General features: G+C 42.1%; 1 protein-coding gene across 2 annotated transcripts in view; it reads right to left on the reverse strand.

Moving 5' to 3' along the window:
• Positions 1–15952, reverse strand: part of LOC115360447 (polypeptide N-acetylgalactosaminyltransferase 18-like) — a 135282-nt gene that overhangs the window by 37006 nt on the left and 82324 nt on the right. For both annotated transcript variants that reach the window (XM_030053368.1, XM_030053367.1), the window contains exons 5-6: positions 8412–8609; positions 5778–5892 (exon numbers count right to left, since the gene is read on the reverse strand). In XM_030053368.1, the coding sequence (XP_029909228.1) occupies positions 5778–5892; positions 8412–8609 (313 nt within the window). The remainder of the gene's footprint in view (positions 1–5777; positions 5893–8411; positions 8610–15952) is intronic.

A 15952-nucleotide genomic window follows, 5' to 3' on the forward strand; every position in this document is an offset into this window, starting at 1 on the left:
ACGGTTGGTCTGAACTTTGTCTGAATATGTTTTACTGATTACAGAATGTATGTCTTTCTGTTGTCCTTTACATACACAAAGGAAATTTTCTGCCAGCTCAGAAGCTGCCTTATGTCCTGGAGTGTTTCCATGGTTTGATATGATCCCCCTTTTCTCACCCACAGCATTCTTCCAGTCCCTAAATCCCTCCCTCTGGAATGTGGCATTTGACCCTTTCTGTTTGTTAAACAGAATGCACACACAGCAATATGCTGCATCCTCAGATGGAGAGTATCTTAACCAGGGGTATTGTCTTTCCCACTCTACATTGTATCTAAGGAGCCTTTTCCCAAATTGGCTTTGGGGATACTTATATCGTGCTCTGTTCCATTTGTTTTGGAGTATGCTCTGTTTATCCTCATCAGAATAGTGGCTCTGGCCTTTGTAGTCTGCTGGGTCATGGGCTGATGATAAGGATGCCCCAGGTCCTTCACCTGACTGAACATCCTCCTGCTGACTCTGACTGGCCACTTCTCCCGTTCTCTCTCTCTCTTCTCCTCCTGTCTCTGTCCCTTGAACCCCCTCATCTCTTCCTCCTATCTCCTCTGCTGAATAAATAAAACATGTGTAAGCGTTGGAGCCATACTAAAATGATAATAATATGTTAGGCCAAGAAATTAAGTCCAGCACAATATGAATTATCCATCCTAATATCATACAGCTCAACTGTCAGATTGTCAGACTGTCTGGCACTTTTTTATTTTGCTGTTATTTACAACTTATATTAAGCCAATGTGTTGTTATTGTGATTTCTTCTGCAATTGGTAAGCCAAAATTGTCCACCTTCGGTGAACAATAAAGATTTGTTTTATTCTATTATATTGTATTAACTGCATACTGACGTGACTGCTTTAAAACAGCAGCTATGTAGGCTACAATTGTATTTACATAATGAATAGTCAAAGAAAGTTATTAATTGACTTTTAAACTTCCAGTGAAAACTCTCAGTAGGTCTAAACTGGGTTTGAGGGATATGGTTGACTTTTGTCCACAAATAACAATATAGCAGGCCAGCAGCCTAATACTGAAACAACTAGCTTAACGTTAACAGCCTAATACTTATATTTTATATGGACCTACTTTTGAGTTTGAAGTAAAGATTGGTTGACTGACTGAAACAACTGACGTTAACAGCCTAATACTGAAACAACTGACATATTTCGTGAGTTTGTGTGATGTGATCCAGTTGAAGCTGTGTTTATGTTACACCACAAGATGGCGCTGTAGACTTTCTAGACGCAGACTGAAGAAAAGGCTTCAGGGTAACGTTAGCGTTGCTAATGTTATGCTAGTTCAGAAGTGTGGCAGACAGTGTCTTCTAAATAAGCCGTAAAGTTAAAGAGGATGAGTGCGTTAACTTTATGAGAGTTTCCCAGTTTCACAGAGCAGTGATCCGCCACTGGCTGAATGCCTGCATCTTCTTTCACTGATTCCGTTACGATTTCAGTGGCGGTTAGCAAGTGCAGCCTACAGTAACGTTAGACTGTTTAGCCTAATTAATGTTGTTGCACCTGTGTTGACTGTTTTTCCTCATTCTCATATTGTCCTACCTAAACCCTCACCTTCTCTCCTCTCTTCCTTAACTTTTGCTGATTTATCTGCTGCCCCAATTCCAAAAGATAAGACCGATTGTTTCAGCCTTGGAGCAGAGATGTATTTGACTCTACGTATCTTCCCCATGATCTTTCCTGACAGCGATGCGCCCGCCCGCCCGCACGCCCTGACATGACGTACTGACACTCAGCTGTCAGAGTGGGACAGGCTAGTTCACGTCATTGACACCGCGTTACTTACTGCAGCGGCGAATGATAATGCAGTCAACATTATTATTTTCCCTATAGGGAAAAAATTACGTTTCAAAATAAAAGTTAGCTTGAAAAAATGGAAAATGATACCCGAAAAAAATACCGAGGACATGACCTCGGTGTCCTCAATGGTAGCTACGGCCATGTCCCCAATACAAAGGCTTTCTTTTAGCTCAACGAGAGCAAAGTGTTGCCTTTTCTTCAGAAGCAAAATGTTGGGGAATTTGGGTAATTTATATTCATTAACTGTTAACAGAATCATCATAATAAAAGTCCAGCCAATCCCAGCAGACACCGTGACAAACCCTGCAAACACAGCATCCAAATGAGAGCTGAGGTAGTCGTCCACAGATTTACAGGCAATTTATTATTTATTACTGAAACAAAGTCACTAGTTAGTTAGTTACTCTTTAAAAGTAACTTGTTAGAGCACTTTTAGGTTACTCCCATTACAGTGTGAAAATTGGCAGCTGATTTTGATTTTGTCTTAGTCACATTTTAGTCATCTGAATTACTGTCAGTTTTAGTCTCATTTTAGTTGATTAAAACTATAGAAGTTTTTGTCTCATTTTGGTCAAATGCATTTTTGTGATTGTTAAAATGAAATCAACACAGTGACTTTTCATCGAGCACACATGGATGATTTTAGAGGCCCTTCAGTGTGAACTCCAGGCACTCCGTGATCCAGTGTGACGAGCAGGGGAACAGGAGCTGCACCGAGCGTGACCAAACATCTCTGCGAGCCAGTGAGCTTTGGGTCCAGTGTTGTTTCAGTCACAGTGAACTCTTAGTCAACCAATTCAACCAATGACACGGCGGCACACTGAACTTCAACCAATGACAGACACACTGCAAGGTTATATTTTGACAGACGCACAAGAGGAGGGATTTTTTTGAACGTCTGACGGTCTGCTAATAACATTCATTTATTATCAGCGAAAACCAAACATGCATGTTGTCACAGCTGTTATTATCTGTGATCTATTTTTAGTTTGTGTCGTCTCCTCATGGAAAATAAGGTCGTGAATGAACATAAATGTGTGGTCTAGACTAGAGGGCTCAGGACAACAGTCAACACTGATCTCAGCTCACACCTTTTGCACCATGGAATCTTAAAAAAAAAGAAAAAAAGAAAATCCCAATAAAACCAGTCCACTGAGTCCTATCTGACTTGGTCAAGCCTGAAGGAATCATTATTTTCTAGCCTGACGTGTCCTTACCCCAGCGTTTCACATCAGCTCCAGCCAGGTGTGGGCAGATAATCAGAGCTGGACTTCACCGACACGAGACACACACCAGGCCTGAGTCGACAGTTTCCCTGCGACGTCCTCTCAGCCTGGAAGCTGAGGGAGCGATTGCTTTTGGAAATCTGTTCTGCAGCCCCAAGAGGACGGTGCTGGTGCACAGCCCTCTGCAGAGCCTCTGGGGCTCTGTTTTGGGTGTGACCAACAGTTTTCTGGCACTTGCCTGATTGAAAGCAATGATGCGCTGGTGGTTATACAAGGTGGTGGATTAGGACATTATCATCTGGTTTGGTAGGAGCTGGCGTCAGTCAATCAAATGAGCTCCTCTTGTCAACTTTAAAAGCACCTCTGCTACTTGTGATTTTGTGATGAAGATGGGAATCCTGACCAGGAAATGTGAATAAAGGCCCATTTCCACCAAAAGGTTCCTGATAGTATTTGGGGGGCAGGAGCTGCTACAGGAACGTCCTCTCACTCAGCCCTCTCAACTGCCGTGTCTCCACTGAGAGGGCCAAGTAACGTTATGCCGCATTCCTTTGGGTAAAAAAAAACGAAGTCGGAACTTAAAAAAAAATGTGTTGAGCCCAACTTCCAATATAAATGTGTTCCATTGTATTTGGTCAGAAGTAGCAGAAACAAACATGGACACCCCCACGAAGCTAATGTTTCTTCGGCTAGTTTATATTCAGTTAACATTGTTCAGTAACCTCAATGTTAGCAAACATGAGCCAGCTAAACCAAGTTTACAGCACCAACGTTAACGTTGGCTAGCACCATCGTTAGCAAGCTAGCTAGGCGAGAACGTTCGCAATTTATTGAAAAGGCATCATAATACAGTTCGGCTAACATTACATGGGACTAATGAGAAATTGCAACATATTGAACGGTTCACTCCGCTCAAAATACAAGATAAAATCAATATTCGAGGGGAAAATAAATTCCACTGCGGGCGCTGCCATGTTGAATCTGCTCCGTAAATAACGAGCTCGATCTACATCGAAAAGCTCCAAGTTCCCGTCTTGAAATTCCGACTCCTTCGGGTGTTCCATTGCTATATTCCATGTAGGAGGTCGGTTTTTTCCAAGTTCCGACTTGGTTCAATGTACAAAGGAATGCGGCATTAGCGTCCCTAAAATGCCGGCTAAAAAGCCTGTTGTTAGCGTTAGCTAACGTCAGCTAAAACTAATGTTAGCGTCCCTAAAAACTCCAGCTAAAAAGTGTGTTGTTAACGTTAGCTAGCACGTTAGCGTTAGCTTGGTAGTGTTGGCATTGTTGCTAGGGATGCCTAACATTAGCTAAAGCTAACGCTAGCGTCCGGCTATTTTGTTGCTTTCTGTTGGCACCACATCGTGCTGTGAGTAAATCCAATCAGCACCAAGTAACCCCAAGCCGCTGCCCCACCCAGGAGTTTTTCGGGGCCGCTCAGACTCCCTACCCCAAGGCAGGGGCTTGTTTAGCCCCTGTAAAAGTTCAGGAACTCTCTCCTTTGGGGTGGTTTCGGCGGTGGAGACATGCGACAGCGGCCCCGGCCCCGTAAAATTACCCTGAAGTTCCAGCGGTGGAAATGGGCCTTACGCGACACTTCCACATGAAGACAGCACCTCAGATGTGTCAAAAAAAGCCCAATAATGTCCCTTCATAAGGTGAATTTAAAGCTCGGAGGATATCGGGTCCCATGTTTTTGCCGTGCATAGCGACGCAGAACAAGAAGCTGACTTTGAATGACTGCTGAGCACTTTGAAAAGGCGCTCCACTTGCTTCACGTTAGCGGCTACAAGTGGAGCGCATGTGCTTGTCAAGCTTCCTTGTGATGGCTGAAGGGGAGGGCTGTCATTCTCTCTAAAGCAGCTGTGCTTCTGATAGGAATCAGCTGTTAATCCAAGTCGGTGCAGACGATGCCCTTCTTGCATTATTAAAACTGAATTTTTGACGTGCAGGTAAACATTGTTGAAGAATTAAATTAGCATGCATATCAGGGTTTATGTGACTGACTCTGGGCGGCCTGTGTGAGCGCCTCCACCAACTAAAACCGTGAAAACAAAGAACACCTGCCTCTGTACTAACAGGTGGTCACCAAAACTGTACTGCACCACCTGATCTGTATTGATCCTAATTACCCTCAAATGACCCCCAAATTACCAAACAGGCACAGTTGGGGGGAAAAAAAACCACTTTGAATATAGCCCTTTGAGTTTGAATATGTGTTGAAATCCCTGTGGGAACTGACAAACTGTGGAATAATGCAATTAGTTGTCAAAATAAAACATAATGTCCCACTAAATCATCTAAATGAGGGTTTTATTGAGAAAATATGAGGTGAGAATCAATAGCAATGACTTGTATAAATCACGCAGATGGATATTACAAAAATTTTTAAAAAGTTTCACCCCTTGTAAGGTCCTTGTAGACAGACATTTTATCATGTTTGGACAAGTTATTACATCATGCGGCAGTTATTATATTATCAGATACCTTTTCAACTTTGCCTCCTGTCTTGTTGAGTTCAGTGTCTGAATGTGAATGTCTGATAGTCTTCACTCTCTCATCCTCTTCGTCTGCATGCTGTTCATGCGGCGGATATTACTGAGAAATACTGTCTGAATCACAATTTAGATGGAGCGTCTGGACGAAGCTGCAGAAGTGTGTGTGTGTGTGTGTATGGCCGCCGTGGGTTCCCAGACACACTCACCCTGATGCCCAGCTCCACGTTCTCTCCCCCATAGATCTCCATGCCTTCATCCAGCAGGCCGATCTCCTCAAAGTACTTCCTGTCGACCACGAAGCAGCCAATCAGAGCCGGGCTCCTGGGACAGGGAGGGCAAAGCGAGGGAGGAGAGAGAGAGAGAGAGAGAGAGAGAGAGAGAGAGAGAGAGAGAGAGAGAGAGAGAGAGAGACAGAAACAAACAAACAAAAAAATCTGAATTATCAGGAGGTTTCACACGAGTGTCTGGACATCAGGGGCTGCCCCATACTAATTCTACTTACAATTATGAGTATACATCTATTTCACATATAAATATTATATTGTATAGATATTTTGCACATATATTCCATTATACATAGAGTCTATGCAAAGGTCCAAAGGTGAAAGATCTATAGATTTTCTATAGGCATATTTTAGTATATTTTATTTTATTTTATTTATTTATTTTTCTTATAGGGTATTGTTTTTTCTTATGTTCATTATTGTATTGATCCACTTTATTGATACTATTGTGTCAATGCTGTTGCTGATTGACTTGTTTCTCTGCAATTTTGGATCAATTAAATACATCTCTCTCCCTCTCTCTCTCTCTGTCTCTCTCTCTAACACACACACACACACACACACACACACACACACACACACACACACACACACACACATTACCCCAGCAGTTAGCCTCATACTCAGTATTAGTGCCCTGGAAATGTATTCTCCATATTCGATGTTATAAACATAGGCCTCAGCCTTTCATGATAACCCTATGAGGTATATTTTACTTACAAATTTCTCAGCTGTCAAAATGATGCCTTCACCTCACACAACAAATTCACAACATTTTGAGGAAATCTGAGGGAAAAAAAAGCAAGCCCTCCTTTCATTTGAACATCAAACTGAAGCAACAGGAGTGAAAAATAACTCCTATTAGTATTCATGCTGTCAGTCCCACACATCTCCTCTTATCAATGTGAAATACAGCAGCACCGCAAAAAAAAAAAAAAAAAAAACTGTTTCTCTCCCCTGTGGATACACAGTCTGGCGAGCAGCCAGAAACTCCCTGAACGCCGTGCGCGGTGACGGCGGTGAGGTCTGCCGCTCCTGCCTGGTTCACACATTACCTCCTGAACCGTCTCCTAATAACAACACAACAAACAGCCACAGCTTCATCAGCACTGCAGCGGCACAGAGCAGAGATGCTTCACAAAAACCTGTCTAACCACATCTGGGCTCATCATGGAAACGGCCCTGCGACAACCAGGCTGGAGAAGAGCCACGGAAAAATAAAATGTTGTGATGTGAGATTTGGTCAACTCAGACTTGGTGCCAAACTGTCCAAGGGAACACAGCACACTGACATTACATTCATATATGTAATACTTCATAGTAATATGAAAACATTAACATTAGTTGCTCATATGAGAAGGAAAGTAAAAGTTCCTATCAGTGCCACTTGAAAGCGTAAAATAGGTTGAAGGCAGAATGAACAGGATTTTCTTTAAAAAACATTTTATAGACTCATAAAAATAATCCTCTCCATCATCTCTCAATCTAACTCTGCCTGGATTTTCTCAGGTTTTTTCTGGGCGTCGGCTTTAGGCAGCGGGTGTGCAGCTCCCAGCCAATCACAGCACAGCACGGTGCCAGACTGATAACATAACATGCAATAGGAAGCTATTAAAAGTGTACAAAGCTCGATCCACAACGAGAGTGAATGAGGGGTCGGCTTTCACCCGCTGGTGAGCAGTGAGGGAGAGGAGGAGGATGAAGAGGGATGCAGTGTTGGCCTGTTTTCTGTTGGACAGGTAGACAGGCCAACGGGCCAATTTGTTTTGGCGATGATGCTCATTCCGTCGCCATCCTAGGAAAAAAACAAAAGATGAAAACTCACTGCCGGCGGTTAGCTCAGCCAGGGAGCATCAAGGGCTCGACTTTGAAGGTTGTTTTTAGAAACCGCAGCCGACAAATCCTCCTCATCCTGCCTTTAACAGGGAACTGAGTTTACATTAAAAATCCAAGTCTGTGTCAAAGGGTAACACCATCAAACCGTTAATTTAGGAATTATCCTCAGTTTTATGCCGAGCAAAGTCGGTTTGTTGGTTAGAACAAACACCTGTGGTAAAAGCATCATTCAGGTGAGAAACTGGATGGTACTTGCTGTAAGTACCGTGTGGTGTGAATGTGGCGTTAACTAGTTAGCTGACTAACAAAGCCAGACACTGCCCTTTAATCTGAAGTAGCATTTATGCTACAAATGTGAACAATATTTCTTTTGATTTGCAGAACACAGAGTTGTTAGAGAGGATTTCCTAAACCGATATAGTTTCAATAAATAGGAATTTCAGTCATTTTAGATTTATTTGTGGTTAAATTTCAACGATTAAATAAATAATAAATTACTTCCGGTTTAAGCCACGCCCACTTCCCCCCCTGAATTTCAAATCCAAATTATTTTACCCCAAAACAAAAACAAAAACAAATACAAATATCTTTACTATATAGGCTATATATTATATATATTATATAGGCTATCTCTCTCTCTCTCTTTACGCCATGCTGAGCTGGATATGTTTCAAACGAAGGACTTTTTTTTTTTTTTTTTTTTTTTTTTTTTTAATTTACCTGATCGGGGCCGTGTGGTTATGCTGAGTCCACCAGGACTTGGGTGGGTTGAGGTATCGGCACCACAGCTCCCAGTCGAAGCCCTGAGCAGACAGAGGGTACTCCTCGATCTCAAACGTGTCGTACTTGATGTTGTCAAAGGAGGGCGACACCACGCGCGTCCTGTCCTCCTTTATCCTCTGCAGGATGGGCTCTGCCCTGTGGGGAGGCACAGAGAGCGGCATTAAACCCAGGGACACACCCAGCTCTGCTTCACGTGATGACTGATGATGAACACAGAGGAAAAATGGTTCATGTGTGCAGATCACAGGCTGCAGTGTTCCCTGCTAACAGTTTAGCACACACTATATTAAGAGATCACAAGTGATCAATGTTATCACAAACATGAGAAAATGAGAACGCTAAAGCTCTAAAGCCAAATAATGACACTTTTTAAATTATATGAGACTGCCTATGCCAGGTTCTGGAAACTGTATGAAAAATGCCAGAAAAACTACAAGAAAGTTTGTTGAAAGATGTGAAATGTTGTGTGTTTTGTTTTATGGGCAGTAATAAAGGTGGTGGGTGATGAAAGAGTGTGGGCGGCTACAAATCACTGCACAGCGGACGGATATTTTTTCACCAAAAATATCTCCAAAAACACATTGGGGCTACATCAGCTGTATGGAGTTCATGATATTTCTTTTTTTAATGTACCTTATGTACTCTGCTCCTTTGTCCTCAGAAACTGAAGGCACTCGGTCATTTTTCACCTTCTGCATTCACACGACACTTCAGTAACCTTGTGAAGCCTGGCAGCCTGTGGCCTTTACGTTTGAATAGTTTAGTTCAACCTCTGGACAAAATTCACTTTATTGCTTTTTCTTTTTTTATTTTCTTTTATTAAAAAAAAAATCTGTATAGTATTGTGGTGCTTTTAAGGCAATTTCATGGTAATTCATATTTAAATGTATTATTATAATAATTATAAACATCTTTTTTGCAATGGTAATTTCCTTAGTTTCCTCTGGTAATTTCCTTTTTATTTTTTCCTATTTTTTTTGTTTTTTATGTGTTTTCTATATGTTTTTTGGGAGTAATTTTCTTGTGAGGTTTTTTTTTTTTTTTTTTTTTTTTTGGTAAATTTATGGTAATTTTATTGTAATTTAACTTTGAACATAACACCTTTCTGAAAGAAACTGAGTGAATTTGCTCTGATTTCAACAGGTTAAATTTGAAAGCATGCAAAAAGTGAGGATGAAAATGCTACAAATGGAAATAAAAGCCATGAAGGTGTGAAGTGTGAGGTGAGTTTTTGATCCAAGCTGAACCATCTGGTCCAGACAGGACAGTCCCAGAGGGCTGAACTGAACACAGGAGAGTCTCTGACAGGAGGATTCAGAGATGCTGAGGACGAGGCTGCCTGCGGCGTGAGGAGCTGTGTGTTTGGGTCAGGGGAGGAGAGAGGTCGAGAGCACCTCTGGAGCTCCGCTGGGCCGAGTCACAGCTGAGCAGCCGGGACGGGAGTCGGCTCCAGACAGGCCTGGCATGATGGTTTTGGCGGTCGGGGCGGCAGCAGGCACCGCAGTGCTGTCGATAGAGAGGAGTTGCTAAAGGCAGGAAGCGCCGAGGGAGAAGATCGGTGCAGTGAAAGTCGAGCTTGACGAGGCGGGCAGACGTCCAGCAGGAGATAATAGCGAGGCAAGCAAAGATGCAGTTTTTATTACTGTGAACTTTGCTCCTGGGGGTGGATGTTCAAAGTGCACGCTTCACAGGAACGTCCTCCGCCACAGCAGCGCCTAAACCCTGTCGATCTGTCGATTTGTTGCTAAAAAACAGCTAAAACTCTTGGAAGGATACTTCATAAATGGAAGCAAATCCTGATAAACACAAAATCACATCAAGTTGATGTCAGAAACTCTCAAATCCAAGTTATTTCGGCTCTTCAGCTGAAATGTCTGCATCAATCAATACGCCCGGTTACTCCTGACAGTGTGGGATGTGTTTGTTTTATCAGGGTTTTGCATGTGACAGTTTGAATTGACAGAACCTCACAATCAGTCTTGGAACTGAAATGAAAATTGCTGTTTATCACAGGAGTGACAGGAGTGGAGGCCAGAAAAAAGACAAGAAAAGAAAAAAAATCTTCTTTTGTTACCTTCTCTAATGGAAAAAATATCTAATGTCTGATTAATGAAAATGATAGGACGATTCACATCACTTTACTTTGTAAAGAATACAACTGTTGCTCTGCTTCAGAGTGATACTATTGTTCCAGGAGAGACACTGTAGTCAGCTGGCGAGAGGAAAACAGTGCCGTTAGATTCTCATTCTTGTGGAAAAACAGCCAAAGGCTGCCATTTAGATGACACATGTAAACACACACACACACACACACACACACACACACACACGCACACACGAAAAAAAAATGTGTGGATGGTCCCCAGCCAGCAGGCTCTGAATCCAGCTATCAGAGGACATTTACAGCTGGGCGGCCATCTAATTAGTGTGAGCTCCAGATGAAAGAAACCTTCAGCAGTCAAGGTAAAGGTTACGAGGTCCACACAGCCCGACTCCATGCCAACCTACAAGAAATTATTTCTCACAGCAGAATACTGTGAAAAAACCAAAGGCTGAAAACATGTTAGGAATTCAAATAGAGCCTGAGCGCTGAAAAAGACCCTGAAACCAAGTTCATAGAGCCTTCTCCAGAAAGAAATCACGTAAAATAAAATGAAATAGTACCAGCAAGTACCAGGATTGAACTGTAGACTGAAAACAGGTTTATCAAAAGCAGAGTAGTTATTTTATGTTCTTAATGTCCTTCCTATTCTTTTGTAAGAGAGAAACTCAGGAACAAACCGGATTCTTGAAAGCAAAGTTCTCTCTTGTTGTTATAACTCAGTGAGTTACAGAAAGTGCAGCCTTTTCCAACTCACCTGTGGTGAATGGAAACTTTATTTTCTTTTTCCCCCACATTTTCAAAAATGTGGGGGAAAAAAAGACCATAAAATAGCATGAACAAGTACATTGAGGCCAAACAACTGCACTGTGAGTCCAAAAGTCCAATATTCATCTCATTATCTTCTCGATCTCCTGGACTTTTTCTGCTCCACACCGACTGTCACTGCAGCAGCATGCAGATGCTGCCTTCAGATGCTGCTGGGAATATTGTAATTATGGATAGAGTGTGCTTGCACCTCATTGCAAAACGGATGCCAATATTGTACTCCTGCACTAACTCTATCACTGAGTTTCTATTTTCAGCTCAAGGTCATTTTCAGCTGCAATGGCAGAATGAATCCATTCATAATCAGTTTTGTAATTGAGGATATTGATGGAGATTAAACTCTAAGAGATGTAGAGTCAATAACCATCAGACATTTGGGCCAACAGTGTAATCTTTTGGCTTCAGAAGATGCCAAAAACTCGTCTGACAGCCCTTTCACATCGAGGGCTCGACCAGGGTTGAACCAGCGTTGATTTGGTGTTTGAAAGGCGTCATGGACCCCCAGCCCGCTCTCAGCTGACCGCCGGCCCGTCTGCGGGTCCTCCTCCTCCCCATCGTTGTGTCCGGCAGCAGGACTGAGCTCATGACCAGTGGTCGTGTGTACCTGATGTGTCTTATGTTGCTGCAGTTGAATGATTTATGGTTTCACGTTTGAATGTGGCTGGATAATTAACCAGTGTATGCTGTACATATGAATACTTATTCCTAAATGCCGTTTGGTCACCGTTTGTTTGCCTTAATAACACAGACTGATTGCTGTGTGTAAGTAGTCAGTGCACAATTGACTAGTTGTACTTGATTGAGGCGATGCAATTATGTGAATTGTTGAATTTGTTTATGCTGTACTGGTGATGTGGTACTCTTCAGTTAATTAGTGGTTATCCTAATCCCTCCCCTCCCCTAATGTGTTTCTCAGATAAAATCGTAACCATCATCAAACCTCAACATTTATCTCTGCATGTGTGCGCTGAGGAAATAAGAGTCCTAAATGGGAACAGCAGTGGTTTCCTCCCGTTCTCACCAATAGAGCCGTGGTGATGTCAAAATCCCTCTGACCTCTGTCAAAATCACTGACTCAGCTTTGTGACCCACCTCCAGTCCGGTCGAACACGGGTCACTTTCAATGCGAATGGCACATGACAAATTACATCACTAGTGACAAAGGGGGGGTGCACGGTCGTGACGCAATTTTAAAATCTTGCACAAAATTTGCCCTGTTAAATGTTTTATTACTCAATTTACGGATATCGATGATTCGTGTTCCTTTTGTGAAAAGAGTGCAGAAACTGTCTCATTTATTCTTTGATTGTGAGATAAAAACATTTTGAAATGATCTTAAAGTCCATTTTTTGAAGCTGCCAATGTGAGATGTTCGTTTAAGACATCGCCTGTTATTATGTTGACACTAAATGCAATGCACTTGAATATGTATTGAATTTTGTTATCCTACATGCAAAGTTCTTTATTCACAAGCAAAAATTTGCCAAAGCTCCCCCTAAAATTGCGCCTTTCCTCTTCAAATTGAAATACACAGTTAAAACTATCCGTCAAATTGATAACAATAAAAGCAATAAGCTCATAAAACACTATGAAACTGTTTTCCCTGATACTTCCGACTGAAATTGTATGGTTAATTTTTCTTGGTTGTAATCTTGTTCCTTTAGTTTTGTCTTGTATTTCTTCTGCCTTATTAACCTGTATATTATTGCTATTGAATCTATATGTAATACCTGTCATTTGTACTTTGTACTATTTGTATTTTTCTTAACTGATATGTGCTGTCTAGTTGCTATAGTATACCTGCTTGTTGTTAATTTGTCTATTGAATAAAAAAAAAATCCTTCAAGTGAGAAGCAGTAGAGTTTTCAGGAGCACAAGAGGGAGTTACATATAGCTTCATTTCCCAGCTGACAGCGATAAAGAGTCAGAACTGAGAGCAACAGGATTTTGTCCGTGACCGCTTGGAAGCCCACCGGAGCTCCTTCCAAGCCACCAGCTGTCCACAAGGGAAGAGACGAGCTATTTCATACCAACGAGCGGTAACACACCGCGCAAACCACACACACTTCAGTCAGCTGAGAGTGCACTGTTTTTTTTAAAGCATGTTTGCACATTTCCTGTCAGTGTTCAGGAAGGACCCACATTAGGGTGCATCAAAAAATACAATTTTTGAATTTTGATATGGCTGGGTGCTAAAAGTGTTCCAATATATGTTTTAACAACACATGCAAAATATTTTTCCAATACATGAAGGTTTAGGGGTGCCAGCTCACATGTGTTTCTGTGGATAAAGGGGCAACAGTGCTAACCGGTCACCATAGAGCTCTGATGTAAAAAAAAAAAAAAAAGACTGCACCTCAGGAAAACTGAGGAGATATTTATATTTTTGTGTTGGGTATGTATACACTTATTACATGTAATTACCATATCTGCAGTTGTTTCTTTGTATATTGAAATACTTTGAGTGAAATGTAGTCATATTTAGACGTATTTGGTGCTCATTACACCTAAGGTTAACTTGCTAGCCGCAGTTAGCTAGCTATGTTAGCTAAGCTATTAAGCTTATCATCAACAGTATTTTAGAGTAGGCAATATCATATTCAGAGTATTGATGTCTCATCTTTATTGAGTGTAGCATTGTATCTGTTCAATTAACATTTTAAAGAAAGGTTTATTTGAGTGCAGCTAGTCACTCTGGTAGAGATGTTTTCATTCTAAGGCACTGTACAACACAACAAACCCCAGGATCAGCTAAGATGCTGTCCTCACCAACTGTAGGGTTGCCAACTTTCACGCAGAAAAGAAAAAAAAAGTCTGTCCTAGTTTGCTCAGAGGTTAATACTGAAATGAGGCCATATCACACTTCTTTGGAAAATTACAAAATAAACAGGCTTCAATCACAAAATGTTAACAGTGATAATGCACTGACTGTAACACTGCAATTATTTATTATTCGTTTAAGGGGCTTTCACACAGCACGCCGTTTGGGCCGCACACTATTAATTATTATTCCCTCCTATTGGATGCACCGAGGTGTTGTCACTGGGTGCTGCGCCCAAGTTAAAATATTTTCAATTTGGGCGCTGGCACCAGCCTCGCGCTGCGCTCAGCCTGGCGCCGACTGGTGCGCCTTTGTCTCCTGGCTCCCGGGTACCTGCTGCAGGCACCTTGTAGCTTAGCAACACTGAGTGACAGCGCTTTCACCAATGAACGGAGTGCACACTCACTGATGTGTGTGAATGAGCTCCGCTCATTGGTCAAACAGCAGGAGAGGGGGCAGACTCTCAAAAATAAGGGACAAAGTACGTCCCTTATTGGTTTTGGTTGCCAAATACGGGACGATTCCGTATTTCAAGGGACGGTTGGCAACCATAACCAACTGGTCCCAGCCAGACTAGCTGGAGACATTTCGGGTGGGATGCTCCAGCTAGGTTCAAGGTTCCATTTCCATTCCCTCTCTCTCCCTGGTGATGTTGCTCAGTGGGGCGGACTCTGGCACAGACTGAGCATTTACGTTTTGTCAGTTCTTATCATTAGGTTGTGTGAGTTTCCACTAGGGTTTGTTCTTTTAAGTGTCTCACTATTGCCCCTTGTGTGTAACAGTAAAGTCAGTTAAACTTTATGTTTGTGTCTGACATCCATCTCTGCTGCACAAACATAAAGAAAAGGTGAAGCATCATCCAACTTAGCACCCATAAAATTTTGGCTTGGATCTGACATGTCGGTCCTTGATCTCCAGTCATTGTTTGGACCAGAATTACACAACCTATAAAACAGATTTTGAACAAACTTGATACAGGTGTGAAGCACTGGCCAACCTAGAAACCCTAAAATGCTGGTGTGGATCCAACCCACAAGGCAGGTCCACAGGCCACGAGAAGATGTCCTATTGCCCTCCATTCATTTGTCTATAAGCTGTCGTAAATGAAGAATCTTGAAAGGTGAATTCTAAGAAATTCCCAAAGTTATCCAAAGGGCAAACAAACTAATTTTGCTTGAGTTACCCTATAGAACATGTTTCTGTATAAAAGTTCACCTTATTTAACATTTCTGGGTCAACCATTTGGCAAATAGACTAAAAAATGCACATTTTTTGACATTTCACAGAAGTTCACGTGTTAGCTGGTACCCCTAAATCTCAATGGATTTCCACAAAACTTTGCAAAAGTCATTTGTATATGAATAGGAACAAAATGCAATGCCAGCCAAATTGTTATTTTGGAATTAAAATTTCACCATGTTAATTTGATGCACCCTAACCCACATGGAGAATCATCCCGCAGAGGCACGAGTACGACTAAAGCGGCAACTTCACTCAGAGGTGCAGGCAGTTCACAAACCGGGCCGCTCCAGGATCCCAGCAGAGGCGCAGAAACAGCTGACAGTAATCCAGGGTAACAAACACGCTTAAGTCAAAGCAGGTAAGCAGAAGAGACAGGCAGGCGGGAGACATACAACGGCTGGAGCTCCGCTGATGATCTGGTGGATAACAAAGGCAAACCGACTGTGAGGGCTTAGGGTTGTCCCTTTGACAAATCATGAAGTGCGT

The sequence above is a fragment of the Myripristis murdjan genome, chromosome 6 (genome assembly GCF_902150065.1).
Source record: "Myripristis murdjan chromosome 6, fMyrMur1.1, whole genome shotgun sequence".
Classification (NCBI taxonomy): Eukaryota; Metazoa; Chordata; class Actinopteri; order Holocentriformes; family Holocentridae; genus Myripristis; species Myripristis murdjan.